Raw genomic sequence first — 19,252 nt, 5'->3', positions numbered from 1 at the left:
ACCTTATGTGTTAGGTGCTATTGTCCTCTTATACTGAGAGGAAACAAAGATCCTAGAAATGCCTGAACTACAGTGGAAAGCACCACGTTGAATTTGAGTGGAGAAATCTCCTAGTCCTGCTATTTGTAGAATGCCCTCTACATATCAGGTGCTGTGTTGGGCACTTCACATGTCATCAGAAACCTCATAGGAGTCCCACGGGAAGGTATGAGCCCCTGTCAAAAATGAGGAGATTGAGAGCCAGGATTGTAAGTTTGAGGCCACTTGGCAAGACTCTGTCTCAAAATAAGAAAATAAATAGGGCTGGGAATGTAGCTTAGTGGTAGAGCCCCCTGGATATCATTCCCAAGACCACATACACACACACACACACACAAAAAAAAAAAAAAAAAAAAAAAAAAAAGGAAGGAAAATAAGGCTAAAGGAGTATAGTAACTTGCTGGGTCATACAGTCTACAGAGGAGTGGGGATGTGACAGACACATCCTATTGTTGTGTGGGCTGCCCCCATACCCAAGACAAAGCTATTTCTAAATAATAATTATGTCTATTAAAGCAGGAAGCCCTTGGGTGAAATTCCAGCAGATACTCACAGGAAGTCTCAACATGGAACTCCATCTCCCAAATATATCCTGAATCCCACCTTCTCAGTATCTGCACCACCACCCCTAGTTGGAGCCACCAATGTAGCTTGCCCAGACTACTGTTATAGCTTCCTACAGCAGCTCAGAATGTGACCTCCAACCACAAAAACCTGGGTGCCACAGGCCTGCTCTGAAGACTTCCTAATGGTTTCTCACGGTGGACTGAATTTCTATTCCCTTTCTTGTTCACTCATCAGGAACATGTTTTTTTTTTTTTTTTTTCCCTCAGAGGCCATTTCCCTAGTAAGATTCTTGTACTTTAAAACCATCTCCTCAACCCAACACACCTCACTCCTGCTTTTTCACACCTCCCTCTCCACATGCTTATTCCCACAGATAGTGGTTATTAGAAATGCATGACACCACGTAACTTCTCTGTGTGACAACTCCAATATGCAACCCCCCAGGGGAGAATAAAAGCCGAGTTCACCAGGAATGAACAGGCCTATTAATTGGGTCTTGCTTCCTGTCGGCCTCTGCCTCCCTCCTTTCCCCTTGTTCACGACGTACTAGCCACATTTCTTTCTGTTTCACTGATGTGTGGAACTCAGCTGCTGCCTGGAACACAGTCCCTCAGCCAGCTACAAGGTGGCTCATTTGTGCATGGTACACTTGAACGGCACCACTGCAGGGGCCCCTTCCTGACCTTCACTTAGTCCATTCCCTGCTATTTTCTATCCTATTTGTTTTGTTCCATAGGAGTTGTTGCTATCTGAAATTATCTTGTTTACTGTTTCTCCAGATTCTTGCTCCCAGAGGGCACGTGAGAGCCTGGACCCCATGCCGCTTCTCACCTCTCCCTCCATGCTGCTGATTCGGACGAGCTCATTGAGGATCAGTAAGGCGCCATGGATCCGATCATCCCGATTCATGCCCTTCTCTTTGGCCAACGTCTCATCAAACCCCTTCTCTGCTTCTTCAAACGTGTGCTATATAGCAAGACAGAATGCCTTGATTAACCCAGTGTCCAAAATTAGAAAGAATACAGACCCAGCCCAACTATACTGGGATTCGGAGGTATTAAGGTGACTGTCTAGTGCCTTGTGCCAGAATCGACCATACTGACTTATTGAGATCTCTTTAATTTAGCTTCAACCCTCACAAGTCCTCAAGGCAGATACCAGTGTCAACCCTATTTACTAGCTAAACAAACCAAAAAACCCCACAGGATTAAAGGAATTAAGTAGTTTGTCCAAGGTCACACAGCAAAGTCAAGAATGAAACCCAGGTGTCCTGGTGTGTCCAAAGCTCCTTCTGGCACACTTGCCTCACCAGTTAGTTCTCTTGCAACAGCCATCAGCATAGGACACCTTCTAAATTAGTATAGCCACATTTCATGAATTTTGAGACACTTATTTCTCCATATTCTAACATCTCTGAAATGAGATATCTTTTAATTTTGACAAGAAGGCACTGAATCAGTTTATTTGGCAATTTTCATTCTTCATGATGCATAAAATAATACTGTGGCTATTAGCAGATCTGTGCTTTAATGCAATGCAATAATAAAGTAACTACTCATGCCTACTAAGCATAAAAAACTATGGAAGGCCAAGACTGATGTGATATTTGCTGTGGCCAGGGGCTGTTGCTACTTTTTAGGCCAGGGGATTTGCCAGGTAAATATGCTTTGGTAGTGGCTGGAAGGGCACCATCTCCTCACCCGGTACCACTGTGGTTTCTGCATCTCCTTTGGCTCCCGCTGGGTGGTGAGAATCAGACAGGCACGAAGAGCTGCAACTGCTCCCTCACGGATGGCCTGCTTGGGGTCCCACACAGCCACAAAAATGTTATCAAAGAAGGGTTGCACTTGTTGGAAGAAGAAGGTGGGGACACTGATGGCCAGCTCACGGAGAACCAGGACCTGGCAGAGAAGGGCAAACTGAGAATTCTCATTTGTATCAGGAGTTTTATTTTCTTGGGACAGTCTCCTGTCACTGTAGGGCCTCTACACCCAAGGAAAAGAGATGCTTTACCCTTCTAGCCAGGAACCTCGGGCCATAGGAGGCAAAATGAAACTGATCAAAGACCTCAGTGTTGACTGCCCTAGGCTACTTATAAACACAGAATGCTGGTAACAATCAAATGTAAGTTCTGCAAGGACAAATGTGTTTCATGCTTTCTGTACCACTACACTGACAGCCTAGAACCATGACTGAACACAGCACATTCAATAAATAAGTACTGAATGAATAAACCTGTTGAATGTTCATTTCATTTCAAATGATATTATTCATTTTACAGAGGAAGAAATTAAAGGTCAGAGGTTGTCAAGTTGGAGCTCTTAAGGGGCAAAGCCAACAATCAAACAGGGTGCATATTCATGTTCTCTTCACATAGTACTGCTGCCTAAAGGGGGAGCCACCTGGAAAGCATCTGAGTGACCTTCCAATCCCACCATACCCACTACTAGATCCTCTCAAAGACATACTCTATCCCAGCTCACAGGAAGGGACAATTCTCGGGAGGAAACAAGGGTCCAATACAACATCACCACTCCTCAGCAAGCACTCACAGCTGCATGTCTCCGGCCCTCATTGCGATCAGCGCCCAGCCATTCCAGGGCTCGCTTCACCTCAAACTCCACATACTCAGCAGTAAAAGTATCCCCTGCCATGGCAAGGCGGCCAATGGCCTTGGATGCCATTTCCATGACAACTGGGTCATTAGAGGGGAGGAGGTTCCGAAGATAGTTGGCAAATCTGCCAATTCGGGTGGCATTCCCGCCTTCTACTCCTATGAGGCTGGCTGGAAAAAAGAGGACAGCAAAAGGTGATGATGGTATACATGATGGCCAGGAATGTATGTGGCTCTGAACTGGAGGATAAAAGAGACACCCTTCATTTACTCTGAATAACTTTCTAGATAGTCAAGATGCATATTTTCATTTTAACCAACAGATTTGATATCCATGCCAGAAACTTAAAGTAAAATGATCTCATTTTAGTATACATAATTATTTTCCCAAGAAAAAAGGGAAAACAAACTGAGACTGAATAACTCCTCAGAGGATTAAACACCAATTCTTGGGAGTTGAAAGTGACCTGCCTTTAATTAACTGTACCTGATTCCACTTTTCATTTGGGAATCCCACTATGCCAAATCATGCTCTACTGAAGCAGCAAGGCATGCAAAGGGTACGCTGGGGCATGGAAAGGCAGCTAGTTCTAGGCTCATCTCTGGCAAACTGGCTGGTCCTAGAAAAGTCACTAATGGTTCTGAGACAGTTTCCACATCTAAAAATACTTGTTTTGCCTTCATCCCAGGTCTGCTGCTAGAATTAATGCCCACATAAGTGCACTAAAAGAGGTTCCTTAAAATTCTTTAAACAAAGATGAAACAAAGCCTCTAGTAGATATTGGATGTAGTGGACAAGAAGGTGAGTGGCTCTTTATTCCTAATTGTAGTAGTGAGTATTCTTACCAATGGCCAAGATGCCACCTTTCCTCTCATTGGCATCTGAGCTGGAAACCAATTCAAAGATATGATGGTTCAGCTGATCATAGAAGCGTGTAGACTCCTCTTGACTCATCTGCAAAGGAAGACGAACAATTTCTAATGTTTCTCTGATGGTGATGGTGGTGGCAGGCTGGCATTTCAAGATAAGGAACTGAGAGGCACCAGGCATAGTTCAAACCAAAGACAAAGCAACTATCCCTTTCCATAGTTTTAAAGTGTACAGCAACCAAACTCATGATTTATCTGTTTATGTGACAACTGCATACTGAAGCTCTATTCTTGTACCAGGTACAAGAATGAACAGGACTCCAAGTCTCTGACCTCAAGTCTGTCCTCTATTTAGAAAGCCCTGTGTGATCAACTTTGCAAACCATCCCAATCACTGTTATCAAAAGGAAAGAACAGAGGAACTGGCATGCACTGGGGAGAAAGGAAAGAGAAACAGCTGAATCTATGCTAACTCCTGAACTGTGACCACAGACATGAACCACCACAGAAATGTACAACCACCACAGGGAATCTGCACACTCTCTGCACGGGAGAGGCAGCAGGTCTCCCCAAACAAAATCCTTACTCAGAATCTCCACCAACCTCTCGAAGCTCCATGGTGACATAGTGCTGGAGCTCCTTGGCAGCCTTGGCCCTGGTCTCTTCATTCCGGCTCTTGAGGCCACTGGCAAACTGCTGCAGAACGCTCACATTGCTAGACGTGGTGGTGGCTGTGGTGGCGGCAGCAGGCCCGGTTCCCAACATCTTGCCTGAGGTTCCTTGGGAAGAAGCTTCCTTCAATATTCCAGATAAATGACTGCAATACATTCATTCATAGCCCTAGTGCCTTGAGAGAGATCTCCACTCATCTCATGTCAGTTGGGGGGCTCTACAAAGGTCGGGAGATCTCACCAAGAAACTCAGAAAGCCTACATTCAACAATTGGTGTTTTAAAGTAGCACTGCACTGGAGAGGATGAGAGTGTGGGCTACAGAGTTAGACTGCCCGGGTTTGAAGTCCATTCCAAAGTCATACCTTTAGGAAGGTAATTAAAATTCCTGTTTCCTCAACTAAAACAAGTGAATCATAGTACCTAACTGACAGGTTGAGGTGAGGATTGGATAAGTTAATACATGTTAAAAAGGTTTTCAAGCAGTGCTGGGCACATGGAAAGTTCTTAATCATCATCAGTTATCAATTATTGTAGCTATGTACATGGTACAGTGCCAAGTATCAGAGGAAGGGAGGTAGGGAAAGAATAATAAAAACTGCCCCTTTCCTCTAAAAAGAGCTAAATATAAGGGGAGAAAACTCTTATTCTATACCAGCACTGTCCGGAAGAAACAGGATATAAGCCACAAACATAATTTTAAGTTTGCTAGTAGCTCTATTTGAAAAGGCAAAAAAGAGGTGAAATTAATCTATCTAAACATGCTTTTTTTAAAAAAAAAAAATTCCCCCTCCACTGGGGTTTGAATCCAGGGGTGCTCTACCACTGAGCTACAAACCATTTTATTTTGAAAAAGGATCTCTCGATTTGGGTTACATTTCAAGTGTTCTCTAGCCATGTGAGACTGCTGGTTATTGCAGTGGCCAGCACAGTTCTATATAATACTAGTACAGTCAGAGCTGGAGTATGTCCAGTGGTAGAGTGCTTGCCTATCAAATGCAAGGCCAGTAAGGCCCAAGAACTGGTGGGGGGGGGGGAGGCGGACACAACAACACATGAAGTGCTCAATGCTCCATGTGATGGCACACACCTGTAATCCTGGCTACTCAGGAGGTTGAGGCAGGAGGATTGCAAGTGGAAGTCAGTTTGCACAACTTAGTGAGACACTGTCTAAAAATAAAATTTAAAAGGCTGTGGATGTAGCTGAGTGGTAGAATGCTTGCCTAGAGTGCACAAGGGTCTGAGGTATTCCCAGTACCACAAAAAACACCAACGAAACCACCAGAATTACAATATAGTCTGCTGGCCACATCCATGGGTTCTACCTCTGGGGATCCAACCAACAGAAAATCTTCAGGAAAAACCCTCTACTGAACGTATAGGACTTTGTTTCTTGCCATTATTCACTAAACAATACAGTATAACAACTATTTATACAGCATTTACATTGTATTAAGTATATAAGTAATCTAGAGAGGATTTAAATATACAAGAAATACAAAAAGACAGTGTGTAGATTATATTCAAGAACTATGCCATTTTATATGAGGGACCTGGACATCTCAAGATTTTGGTATTTTAGTTGTGTGTGGGGAGAGGGGTTCTGAAACTAATCCCCTACAGATTATAATGGATGACCCTACTTCACATTAATTCTTAAGATCATTCATTCCTCAATTATGTATTATTCCTTCCCTTGATGAGCTTACAATCTAGGGGAAATAAAAATAGTCAGACAACCACAATAAAGTGGCCATAAAGGGGCTCAGCCCTGACTGCTATCAGAGTAACACAGACCTATCTCAAGTATGCCTGGATTATATGAGAAAATCTGTTTCTCTTTTTTTGTGCGTGTTTGTGTGCACTGGGGGTTGAATCCATGGGCATTTAACACTGAGCTACATCCCCAGACTTCTTGGGACTGTTTCATTAAGTTGCCCAGGCTGGCCTGGATCTTGCGATTCTGTGGCCTCAGCCTCTCCAGTAGCTAAGGATACAAGTGTGTTCCACCATGCGGGTCACAAAATTCTCATTTTTGAATCAATCTGTGAGGCACAGTAGAAAACCAAGAATAACTGGTGAACACTTTTCAAATACTACAACGCTGAGAAAAACACGGTAGAAAAAACCGCCTCCTCTTAGGGGAGAGGAAACCTAAGGATCCCGGGTTGTGTGTGTGTGTGTACAAGGAAGGAAGCCGACAAGGAATTTCTCTTCCCAGGAAAGATGGAGTGTGTCTTTTTGGGTCCCAGGCCCCCAGGCCCTTGCTCCGGGCTGAACTCAGTGCAAGTACAAGTCCAACGCCTCAGGGGTCCTGGTACTCCAGGGCTTAAGGGAGTTCCCGTTGGAAGGCTGACGCCGAGGACGGCCCCAGGAAGGCACCCAGCTCGGCACCCAGCTCAGCCGGGGAAGCGTGCGCGGCGCTGCAGTGAGGCCGGCGCCCCCGAGGCGGGGTCCACCCTTCGCGGGCGGCTCAGAGGAACGGGTGATTGCCACCGGGAAGGAGACCCCCAAGGCGCCGCGGCGGGGCCGGAGCTCACTGATGGCCGGCCTTCTCGGCGCCTGGCACGCACGGCGGGCTGAAGGGTCTGGGGTCTCCTGGGGGACCCGGGGGGACGGGCACCGCCTCGCGGGGTGGGGGTCAGGTGGCGTCCCAGTCGTGGGGCCGGTACTGAGGCGACTCCACGTTCCAGACGCGCGGCTTCCCCGGACTCCCCCCACCCCACGGACCAGGCTGGCGGTGAGTCTGGACATTCCGCCGCCTCGTAGGGGTCGGTGCCAGGCCCCAGACTCACCGCCCGGCTTCGGCCAAGGGCCTAGCTGCAGCCGCCAGCGCCCGTACCGCCGCCTCAGGGCCCCCGGCCCCACCACCCGCCTTCCCCGCTGTCCTCTACGCCGGGAGGGAGAGAGGGCGGCCTTCCAGCCCTAAAGACCAATCGCAAGGCGTAAAAACAAGATAGACTGAAGCACACACCAATAGTGATGAAGGAGAAGTGAAGCTTCAGGACCCGGCTTCTCCAGGGGGCGGGGACTGTTCAAATAGACAAACCACGCGGCCAGTGGCAGGCGAAAGGTGGTTTAGATTCACTCGGGAGAACCAATCGGTGGTGAGTTGATGTCTATCACTTCCACGCACACTTCCGGTGCATCGCTACTATGATTCCCCTCTGCTTGGGGCAGTGGCGATGTGGAATCAGCCGGTGGCTAAGATCCGTGGCGGGGGTTCGCGACCGCTCTCCCTGTGATTCTTGAGGAGAGGGTGTGAGCGTCGCACGCGCCCTCTAATTACTGCAGCAGCAGATGTACAGCCCCAGGACTAGCTCTATTTAGTGGTTCGTGATTTTTGTTAAATTTAGTGTGCATTTGGAAATGTTTTTAGATTTTCTCACTTCCTGAAATCACGAGATCATCCTCGAGAAACCATTGCCAAGTTTTAACTAAAAGAACTAGTAAGTTTAAAAAAAAAATCAAAGAACATCATTTTGGGCTGGGGATGTGGCTCAAGTGGTAGCGCGTTTGCCTGCCATGCGTGCTGCCTGGGTTCGATCCTCAGCATCACATACAAACAAAGATCTTGTGTCCGCCAATAAGTAAATATTAAAATTAAAAAAAAAAAAAACAAAGAACATCATTTTTAAAATTATTTGAAAAAAAAAAGAATAGCAAAAAGAAAAAAAAAAGGGAATTAGATTACACCTCTCTTGGTGGGGGGCGGGGGGCGCTCTCCCACTAAGCCACCTCCCCAGCCCTTTATTTTTTTTTATTTTAAGACAAGGTTTATTTTAAGACAAGGTTTATTTTAAGACAAGGTTGCTGAGGCTGACCTGGAACTGGTGCTCTTCCTGCCTCCGGCTCCCAAGTTGCTGGGATTACCGGTGTGCACTACACAACTGGCCTGGTTTGGAATTCTTAAATGATTTTTGAATAAAGGATCCCATGTTTTAATTTGCACTGGGCACTGCAAATTATGTAGTTAGTCCTATATATATACTTGTATGCTATATATATGCATTATATTATACACTGATATGTGTAGCACTCATTTTTACAAATAACATGTACGATATTCTTTATTGTAAATTCCATATTGCTAGTTTTCACAGTGTACTTTCTTTGATAATATGTATCTATCTTCCCTGTGGTTGCAGTTAACCAATGAGTATAGTTCTGACACGAATGCTGGTTGATATTTTTTTTTAATGTTAATCAGAAAGGGGAAGTGGGCTAATCAATAGATATGTCAGGACCTCACTAGTGTGGCAAGGCCATGAGCCATGAGAAACTCTGCTGAATTGGATAGAAGAATGATTCTTCAAATCTTTGGTGTCATTCACAATATAATACTACAGAGTAGACACACTTAAGTTTTATCTGCCTTATTAACTTTTTCTTTGCCACTTTCTCAAGTCTTGGCGACTTAACAGTTATCAAGCATTTGCTGATTTGCCTGGTGTAAATATTCCCACCCTGGCAGATTGCCAGCTGCCAACAAATGTGACTGAATGAAAAGTTGGGAAAAGGTAAACACAGTCCCCAGTTTTCAGTAGTTTGATTTATATTTTTTTCAGCTTTACAGTGGTGCAGAAGCACACCATACAACCACAGTTTTCCACTTTCTGTATTTAATAAATTACAGGAAATACTGGCCTGGCATGGTGGTGTACACCTGTAAACCCCATGACTAGGGAGGCTGAGGAAGGATTGCCAAGTTCGAGGCCAGTTCCAGCAACTTAGTATGGATCCTTCCTCAAAACAAAAACTTAACAATTAATAAAGAAAAAGGCTGGGGATGTAGCTTAGTCATATAGCACCCCTGGGTTCCATCCCAAATAAATACATAACATGAGCTAGTCAACACTTCATTATAAAAAACATTTTATGTTAGACAATTTTGCTTAACTGTGGGCTAATGTGTTTTTGAGCGTGTTTAAGGTGGCAAGGCTACGATTCACAGGCTAGGTGTATTACTGAGTGTTTTCGATGTACAAGATTTTCAACGTAGGATGGATTCATTGGGACAACCGTTCCCATCGTAAGTCAAGCAGCATCTGTATTTCCACAAGGCAGACACACGCGGCATAACCTGAATAGTGTCTGCTCACAAGAGCCCAGTAAATTGTTGCATGAGTAAATTAGCAAACCTATATGAATGAGCGAAAGTGCCCGCTAAATCGCAAAGCCCCGCGCCTTGGGGTCTCGGGATGCTAAAGGAAGCGGTTCGCAGTAGTCGGGAAGCAGCAGGGCCGGGTGCGCCGGAGAAGTCACGGATCCCGGGTAGCAGCGGTGCCCCGCCCCACCCTCCTGCGCGCCTCGGCTCGGCTCGGCTCGGCTCGGCTCGGCTCGGCTCGGCTCGGCTCGGCTCGGCTCGGCTCGGCTCGGCTCGGCTCGGCTCGGCTCGGCTCGGCTCCGCTCGGCTCCGCTCGGCTCCGCTCGGCTCCGCTCGGCTCCGCTCGGTGTGGCCCGGCCCTGCGCACGCCGCGGCCTTGGTTTCCGGGCGGGCCTCCTGAGGCCGGCGCACAAGATGGCGGCCCCGGCGGCTCGCGGGAGAAGGCCGAGGCGGGGTCTTGAGCTCTAGGCCCGGGCGGGGGCCGGAGATAGGCCTCGCCTACTGGCGGGTGGTCGGGGCGGCGCCACCAGGCCTCGAGGAGTGCAAGTCCGGCTGGTTGCTGCCCCCAGCCCCACCGCCACTCAGTCCTGCCCCGGGTAGAACCCAAGAAAGGTCAGGCCCGGTAGCCCCGCCTGTCCTCGCCTCCAGGCGGTAACTGCGAGTGGCTCGCCCTTAGGGTTGATTTTAGCCACGTGCAGCCTCCATGGCTGCGTTGCAGGCCCCGGGGGAGAAGATTAACATCCAGACGGGAGAGACGGCCAAGGCCGGCGACCGCGACCCTCTGGGGAACGACTGGCCCGAGCAGGACAGGCCACCCCAGCGCTCCTGGAGGCAGAAGTGCGCCTCCTACGTGCTGGCGCTGAGGCCCTGGAGCTTCAGTGCCTCGCTCACCCCGGTGGCCCTGGGCAGTGCTCTCGCATACAGATCCCAGGGCGTCCTGGACCCTAGGCTGTTGGTGGGTTGTGCCGTGGCTGTCCTGGCTGTGCACGGGGCCGGCAATTTGGTCAACACTTACTATGACTTTTCCAAGGGCATTGACCACAAAAAGAGTGATGACAGGACCCTGGTGGACCGCATCTTGGAGCCCCAGGATGTTGTTCGGTTTGGAGTCTTCCTCTACACCCTAGGTTGTGTCTGTGCCGCTTGCCTCTACTGCCTGTCCTCTCTAAAACTGGAGCACTTAGCTCTCATCTACTTTGGAGGCCTATCTGGCTCTTTTCTCTACACAGGAGGTAAGAATCGGCCTGTTTCCTGTGTTGCTGGTCTCAGTTGCATGTACTGGAAACTGCTGCTTTGCATAGGAATTGTAGACATAAGTAAGGTTCCTTCCTAAATTAGGCTACTTTATCTGAAATCTGTAATGTGTGGTTCATGAATGTTTTGAGAACAGTAAATTGTGAATATCCTGGCTTGGATAGTGGGCTTGACTCTCATAGATGTATGGACATTTTGTATCTAGTTTTCATTTTGTTGAGCGGTATTCTATAATGCCACAGTTTCGAATTGTGGAATTAAATCTGTAGAGCTCAAAATTATATAGCTAATAACTTCCAGCTAGCTTGTTAGGTGACATCTTGTAGCAGGTTGATTAAGGTGATGGACAGACAGTAGGATTGGGCATATAAGCCCTATTTATTGAGCACCTGTTATGTGCTATGTACTAGTCTATGTATATCTAGTAGGCACAGATCCCTGCCCTTCTGGAACTTTTTATATTGGAGAGAGAAAGTAAAAATAGATTGATCAGCATTCTGTTTTGCTCAGGACTAAGGGGGTTCCCTGGAAGTGGGCTTTTGTTGGTCACCTGACTTATAGTACAGTTATGTATTTCTAAATAGCGGATATACATTCTGATAAATGTATCATTAAGCAATTTTGCCCTTGTGGGAATGTCATAATAGAGTATACTTATACAAACCTAGATGCATGGTCAGTCATTCATATGGCCTCTTGATGCAGTCAAGAGACATGGTAGACATGAGACACATGAGGCTGATGCTGGCATGATCCAGCATGCTATCTTATAGTAAACATTCCTTTAATACGTTGAAGAGTATACTCTTAAAAATAATGGTAAAATAGTACCTCCACTCCCAGTACTGGGGATTGAACCCAGAGATGCTCCCATTAAACTACATCCCTAGTCCTTTTATTTTATTTTATTTTATTTTATTGAGACAGGCTTTTTCTAAGTTGCTGAAGCTGCCCTGGAACTTTCTATCCTGCCTCAACTGGGACTATGGGCTGTTTAATCTTCTTTTGTTTTCTTAATCCATTTTAATCCTATGAGACCATCTTTCCATATTTGGTTTTGGTTCATCATTGACTGAGTGTTGTAGTGTTGTTTTGCAGCCTATGATATGAGAGGTGATAAGTGATTTAGTGGTGGAAAAGTAGAGCAGAGAAGGGGCACCCAAGTTACTATTTTAAGTAGTTTGTTCAGGGTGAGCCTCATCAAAAAGGTACCATCTTAGACTGAAGCAGGTAAGAGGTGAGGGAGTTGGCTACACAGTTATCTGGGGGAACAGCATTCTAGGAGAAGGGAACAGCAAGTCCAAAGTTCCTCCAGGCAGGAGTGGGCCCGAAGAGTTTGAGGAACAGTAAGGAGTCCAGTTGGTGGAAGGGGTTTGGGGAGAGGAGGGAGTCACAGATTAAATGGGCTTTTTAGGCCACTGGACTTTATTCAAGTGGAGGAACCATTGCAGGTTTTTGAGTAAATGAGTGATATGATGTGACTTCATGTTTTAAAAGACTCTCTGACTAAGGTAATGAAAATGGATAAAGGGGAGTAAGCCAAGGGTAGAAGAGGGAAGACTAAGCAGAAAGCTCTTGAGTAATCCAGGCAGGATGTTTGGATCTTGCCTTGGGTCAGGGTGGTGGTGGTGGGGAGTGATTCTGAACACTTTATGAAGCTAGGCAGGGTTTGCTGATGGGTTGGGTGTGAGGTTGAGAAAAACAGAAATTAAGCATAACTCAAAAGTTTTAGCCTGAGCAACTGGGAGATAAAGTTGATAACATGTGAGATGGAGAAAGGCAAGGCTAGAATAGATTAGGGGGGGATCAGGAGATTGGAGCTCTAACCGCCATTAAGATATCCAAAGTCAATCTCCTTACAGATGTCAAATGATAGTTGGATTTATAGAGAGGTCAAGTTCAGAAATGAGATCTGGTTAGAGATGAAGGTACTTGGAAGTAGGTGAAGTTGTAGGACTGAGCGAGATCATGAAAGGGGGCAGTGTTGGTAGAAAAGAGAGGAAAACCAGGACTGAGCCCAACTTAAGAGGTGGAGGAGATAAGAAGGACAAGGTAAAGGGGACTGCGAATAAGCATCTAGAGAAGTAGGAGAAAAGCCAAGGGACCATGGTGTACTGGCAGTCAGTTTTAAATTTGGGGCAATTTAAAACATTCAATAAAGGAAATCAATAGAAAGCTATGAAAGAGTATAAGATGGTAATAGTGAAGGGAAGAGGCCCTTGGTATTAGTTGGTTTTCTGTTACTGTAACAAAATACCTGAAATAACCAACTGAAAAAGAAGAAATGTTTATTTTGGCCCTATTTTTGGAAGTTTCAGGCAATGGTTGGTTGCCCGTTGCTTTTTGGCCTGTGGAAAGACAGTACATCTTGGTGGGATGTACTTTCCTTTGTGTGGCAAAGGAAACCTCTTTACCTCATAGCCAAGAAGGAAAGAGAACAAGATGAAGGGGCTGGGCACCCAAGATTCCCTTCAAGGACAAGTTCCCAGGGACTGAAAAACCTCCCACAAGGTCTCACCTCTTAAAGATTTCCCTCCTGCCAGTACACTATGGACTAGAAACCAAACCTTTAACACTGTGATTTTGGGGGGGACATTTATCTAAGCTGTAGCACTTCCTTGGAGCAGGTGACATTTAAGCTAAGACTTGAAGCCTAAGGAGGAGGCCAGAATTGGAGTCTGATTGCAGTGATCGTTTCAGGCTGACAGGCCGGCCTGTGCAAATGTCCTGGGTGGGAGGGAGCTTCACACTGTATAGGATCTTCCAAAAGGCCAGTGGGGTCCTGAGGAGAATGAGATGCTGGTCTCAGAGTTCTTTGTCTGCTCTCCTGACTGCTAGCTATTCAGCAACTTCCCGGCCCGGTCCTATCTCCACTTACTTCCTTGGTGACTTTAGCCAGTCTCATGACTTCATATACCATCTAGTAACCTGGCAACTGTCATGCTCCAACCTTTTTTTTTTTTTTTTTTTGGCAAGGGAGGGTGCCTGGGGTTGAACTGGCCTCATGTGTGGCCTGGTGCTAACATTGAGCTACACCAGTCCATATCCACTTCTTAGCGACCCTAGAGGTCTCAGATATCTCAAGGTCTTTTTGCATCTGCCCTGGGTCTTTCTGGTGTTCCCAGATGAGCAGCCAGAGGAGCTGTTAACATCTGGCCCTTGGTCAGTCCTCTGCTGGGAGCTCTTCAGTGTGGCCCGCCTCATTTGGACCTGCCTCCTCCTCCTCCGTTCCTCCTGCCCACTCTGAGCCAGTCACCCTGCCTTCCTTGTGGGCCTGGAACCTGCCAGCCATTGCCTGCCTCAGGACCTTTGCAGGTGCTGTTCCAGTTGGGAACGCTCTTCTCCATCTACCTCACCTCCTCCACCGTTTGCTCGAACACCAGCTTCTTTGGAGGCCTTGCCTTCTACCTTGTTGAAATCATCCACCTTCCCCATGCAGTCCCTCTACCCCAGTGTCGTCCCTGTGGCTCTTCTCTGCTTTATTTTTCGGCACAGCACATATTACTTTCCAACATGCGTGTAAAATACTTACTGGGCTGATCGTTTCCTCTGAGACGGTGTATCTTTTTGTTCTCACCCTCAGTGCCCAGCATGGCACTAGCATGTGGTGCTTAATTAAAAGCTCTCACCAAATGAACAAGTGGGGACCCTTTGAAGACACTGAGTGATGACATGGTCTGATTTACCTGTTTTAAACATTGGCTTTTTGATGTCTAGTTGACATGCAGTGAAAGGCACAGCTCTGTGGAGTTGCAGTTTGGTGATCTTGACCTGTGTGTACAGCTGCATAACCCACGCCCTTATCGTGAGGCAGAACATTTGCGTTACCCCAGAAGCTTGCTGGGCTCTCCTGCAGTCCCACTCTGTCCCACTGATGTAGAGTACCGTGAGGGTGCCATTCCGGGAGGACCATGCGTGTCTTGGCTGCGTGCTTCAGTGTGCTTCAGGTCTGGCTTTTGCCCAGCGTGAGGTTTCAGAGCTCTGGTTGTGACTGGTGGTAGCTCCCTGCAGTGCTGTGCCGTTCCAGCTGTGAGCCTACCAGAGTCTGGGTCTGTCCTCCGTTCAGGGCCTCTAGCGGTTCCGGGTTCTGGCGTTGGGACTGCAGGTTCATGCTCAATCTTTGTGGGTATTCGCTTTCGTTTCCCCTGGATAAGTGCCTGGAAACGGACCCGCTGGGGCTCAGGGCGGGTGATGTTGATCTTGTGAGAACTCCAAGCTCTTTTCTGAGGTTGTCCTGCGCGTTCCCACCACTCTCAGTTCCACGCGAGAGTTCCGGGGGGGTCTCGCATCCTTGCCCACCTTAGACTCATGTCTGAGCAGGTAACTGTGGCTGCTGAGTAGAGCCCTGGCTGGCATTCATGGTGCTGGGTCATCAGAAGATGGTGCCGGGAGGGCTGCGAAGGCCTGAGAGAAACTCCCCGCGGGGAATCTCTGATCGGACCCTGGTCAGGCCTCCCACGCTCCAGCGTGTCGGGTGACCTCGGGGAGGTTATTGGACCTCTCACCCCGAGTGGGCTGTGCTTGGCGTCGGTGGAGGGCCTGTTTAAGTGGGTCACAGGTTTCTCTGAGGAGTGTTCTCCGAGGATCCAGCTGAAGGTCAAGGCCATTGCACTGCTGTTGCATTTTCTCCCACAGTCAGAAATGCAACCTGGGCTCAGAGCTGAGGAAAGAGGCAAGAAGCGGCGGCAGCGAGGGGAGACTCGAGAGGCCCAGTGGGGAGTGCTCCTGCCTGGGTCTTCTTGGCAGAGGAGTCCCCAGACGTGTGAGATTGCCGAGATAGCAGCTCACTAACTCAGGCCTGGGCCTGGGGCTCTGCTTGAAGGAACCCTCCGGAGGACATGTCCGTCCTCCTTAGAGGATCAAGTTACTACTTAGCCCTCGGCTTAGGGCAGGGAGTTAGCTGCTGGTGCTGGAGAGCTTGGGGCCACGCCTGTGGTGCCTCTGGGTTGCTGCATTTTGAAGAACTGAGGGTGGTCAGTTAGCACCAGCACAGGTTCTTCTGTGAGGGTGAAATTAGGGGTCTGGATCCATGGCTTCCGTGGTTGTCAATCCTTTGGAGACCATCGTCACTTACCACTTTGACCCTTTAAAATGTCATCGATCACCCAGTGACCCTGAGGCCACACCTATAGCTAGTTAGATCTGGAGGTGTTCTAGGCTCCTGGAGCAACGTAGGTGTGGATGGCCTCTTCCTGTGGGCAGCTGTCACCCACTCCAGGCTTCACGGTCTCAGTGGGAGCAGGAGGTTTTTTGTGCCGTGCTCTGTGCTTGTGACTGCAGCTCTGGGTTCAGTTCAGCCCTGGTGCCCAGCACAGGGAGCAAGTGGGAACAGGCACGGGCCCTGTCTTCGGAACCAACAATCTGCTGAGAAGACAGAGATGATATAATTGGAGGTGTGAGATATAATTGGAGATGTGATGCGTGACACTTGGAAGTGGCGTGTGGCAGGCGTGTTCACAAGATGTGGCTTGGGGGGTCATGGGAGGCTATCTTGAGGAATGTTCTTAAAGTCTGAGGGGTGTGAAGGGGTTGCCAGGCAGAAAGAGGAGGCATGTGAGAGCAGGAAGGAGGGACTTTCACCGGAGGCCAGGCTGAAGGGGTGTAAGGTGTGTGTTGGGAGAAGCGGGGGTGGGCAGGCTCATGTTTTTAAAGGGTCACTGGGACTGCAGTGTGGAGATTAGGTGGGGGCATTATAAGATTGGAAGCCCCCTAGGAGGTTGTGGCGGTGGGGACATGAAGTGACCATGATTTGGACCTGGGAATGGAGTGAGCTGGGATAGAGCGTGGCACCGGGGATGGAGGAATGGAGGGTGGGTAGGTTAAAAGAAGTGGGTGAGGGGCTGGGGCTGGGGCTTAGTGGCAGAGCACTTGCCATGCACGTGTGGGGCACTGGGTTAGATCCTCAGCACCACATAAAAATAAACAAATCAAATAAAAGCACATGGTTCATCTACAACTACAAAAAAAAAAAAAAAAAAGACAAGTTCGGGAGGCCAGCTTCAAAGTGGGAGGTGGGCAGAGCCATGGAGCCATGACTTAGTTTTAACTTCCTGGGACCAGGCAGGGGAAACTGGTGGCCTTGCTGCTTTATTCATTTTGTGGTGAACATTGATGCGGAAGTTTAGGGGCCTTGAAATGTCACTGTGATTCACTGGGAGTTTTAAAGGCAGAAGAAGCCTCTGGAGATTGTGGGGAAAGGAAGCGGGATGTCGGAGGCTGGGATAGACTTCCTGCATCAGTGCAGGACTGATCTCAGTGCCTGGCGGGAGTTGGAGAGGCTGATGGAAACCAAAGAACTGGACTGTGAGACCGCTTAGGTCCTCCTTGGGCTCTTCTCTTGAACTGTACTTACTGGGAGCCTGGTGTCTTTAGCTGCAGAACTTTGTCTTGGGGAACAGTAAGAGGGCAGACTTGGGTGTGTCCCCAAGCTGGACTCTGAAACTAACTGGGAATTCTCTCTGTGCCTGTGTCATTGGAAATGAGTCACATTTTGCTCTGGGGAACTGCGAGTGCCCACATTCTTAAGATGCTTAAGAATTGAGCATCTCGGGGCTGAGGCTGTAGCTCAGTGGTAAAGTGCTTGCCTCACAAATGTGAGGCACTGGGTTCAATTCTCAACACCACCTTAAAAAAAAAAAAAGATACTGTGTGTTTATCTACAACTAAATAAATATTAAAAAATAAAATGAGCATCTGGCCAGCTGTGGCCCTCCCTGCCTCATGAGCAGCCTGTCCACCCCCCTCCTCGATCTCACATACTTCTCTGGGTTTTCTTGGCTGCAGGAATTGGATTCAAGTATGTGGCACTGGGAGACCTTGTCATCCTCATCACTTTCGGCCCACTAGCCGTGATGTTTGCCTACGCTGTCCAGGTTGGGTCCCTGGCGATTTTCCCTCTGGTCTACGCCATCCCCCTGGCCCTCAGCACTGAGGCCATCCTCCATTCCAACAACACCAGGGACATGGAGTCCGACCGGGAGGCGGGCATCGTCACGCTGGCCATCCTCATCGGCCCCACCTTCTCCTACATGCTCTACAACACGCTGCTCTTCCTGCCCTACCTGATCTTCAGCATCCTGGCCACACGCTGCAGCATCAGCCTGGCGCTGCCCCTGCTCACCATTCCCATGGCCTTTTCTCTCGAGAGGCAGTTCCGCAGCCAGGCCTTCAACAAGCTGCCCCAGAGAACGGCCAAGCTCAACCTCCTGCTGGGGCTCTTTTATGTCTTTGGCATCATCCTGGCTCCAGCGGGCAGTCTGCCCAAACTCTGAGGGGACCGGCAGCACCTGCACAGCATGGCCCTTTTTCTTAGAACGCCAAAGTCCTAAGAAGCAAATGTGAACTTGGCAGGGCGGGTACTGAGCATGGGCTGTGAGCTCCTGTCTTTTTATATGATTATAATGTTCTTAAAGGTGATCTGTTTTGTTTGTTTTGTTTTTCCCTGTTATGAAGAATCCTGAAAACCGCTGTGCCATCAGAAGAAGGCGGACTGGACAAGAGTCCTTGTTTTATGTGTGGTTTCCACTAGAGGGTGTTGTCAGGTCACTTTAAAATGTCTTGTTCCAGACAAAATGTCCCAAGACTACAGGAGCTGCTGGGTGGCCTCCTATCCTGATGAGCCATCAGCTAGGCACAGTGCCCACCTATTGTCCTGGGCACATAGGACATGGTAGTAATTGGTGTCAGGGCCCATTAATATGGAGGGTTCCTGTCTTTTACTCAGCACTCGTGTCCTGAAATATGCTGCTTGGGGGAGAAAGTCCCTCATTAGCAGTGCTGTGTGGCTCCTGGCTTTTTGCCTAAATTATGATTCAGACACTTTTGTCCTTCATCTCTCCTTTTACTTATAGTCACAGTTGAGGAAAAGTGTCGGATCACCCTGCAGCAAGTCAATCAAGTTAGGGACCGGGAAGAAAAAGCCCACCCTGAAGGCAGCTGAGAAAAACCACTCTGCTTCTGGATAGAAATTAGTAGGGTATCTCTTTCCCTTTGTAGAATCCACTAGAATGACAGGAAGGACTCCCAGCCCTTTTGATAACCTTCTGGAGCCTGGAAATTGTAGAAGCCCAGCTGTCCCTGCAGGCTCCTTAGAGCCCGTGGTGATTTTCCTCTGAATTGCCTCTCCTAATTC

General features: G+C 48.1%; 2 protein-coding genes across 2 annotated transcripts in view; one reads left to right on the top strand and one right to left on the bottom strand.

Moving 5' to 3' along the window:
* Mtor (mechanistic target of rapamycin kinase) overlaps positions 1-7,648 on the bottom strand; it is a 117,133-nt gene extending 109,485 nt beyond the window's left edge. The window contains exons 1-6 of the mRNA XM_076861302.1: positions 7,556-7,648; positions 4,694-4,869; positions 4,067-4,175; positions 3,159-3,391; positions 2,307-2,507; positions 1,438-1,572 (exon numbers count right to left, since the gene is read on the bottom strand). Of these exons, the coding sequence (XP_076717417.1) occupies positions 1,438-1,572; positions 2,307-2,507; positions 3,159-3,391; positions 4,067-4,175; positions 4,694-4,855 (840 nt within the window). The 5' untranslated portion in view covers positions 4,856-4,869; positions 7,556-7,648. The remainder of the gene's footprint in view (positions 1-1,437; positions 1,573-2,306; positions 2,508-3,158; positions 3,392-4,066; positions 4,176-4,693; positions 4,870-7,555) is intronic.
* A 2,838-nt stretch (positions 7,649-10,486) lies between these two features.
* On the top strand, positions 10,487-18,537 carry Ubiad1 (UbiA prenyltransferase domain containing 1). Its single transcript, XM_076861301.1, has 2 exons — positions 10,487-11,099; positions 17,905-18,537. Exons 1-2 carry the CDS (start codon positions 10,571-10,573, stop codon positions 18,390-18,392), a joined length of 1,017 nt encoding a protein of 338 aa, XP_076717416.1. The 5' UTR covers positions 10,487-10,570; the 3' UTR covers positions 18,393-18,537.
* Positions 18,538-19,252: the final 715 nt, after the last annotated feature.

The sequence above is a fragment of the Callospermophilus lateralis genome, chromosome 7 (assembly GCF_048772815.1).
Source record: "Callospermophilus lateralis isolate mCalLat2 chromosome 7, mCalLat2.hap1, whole genome shotgun sequence".
In the NCBI taxonomy this organism is placed as follows: domain Eukaryota; kingdom Metazoa; phylum Chordata; class Mammalia; order Rodentia; family Sciuridae; genus Callospermophilus; species Callospermophilus lateralis.
The sequence above is the reverse complement of the archived record's forward strand: the minus strand, read 5'-3'. Positions and strand labels throughout refer to the sequence as shown.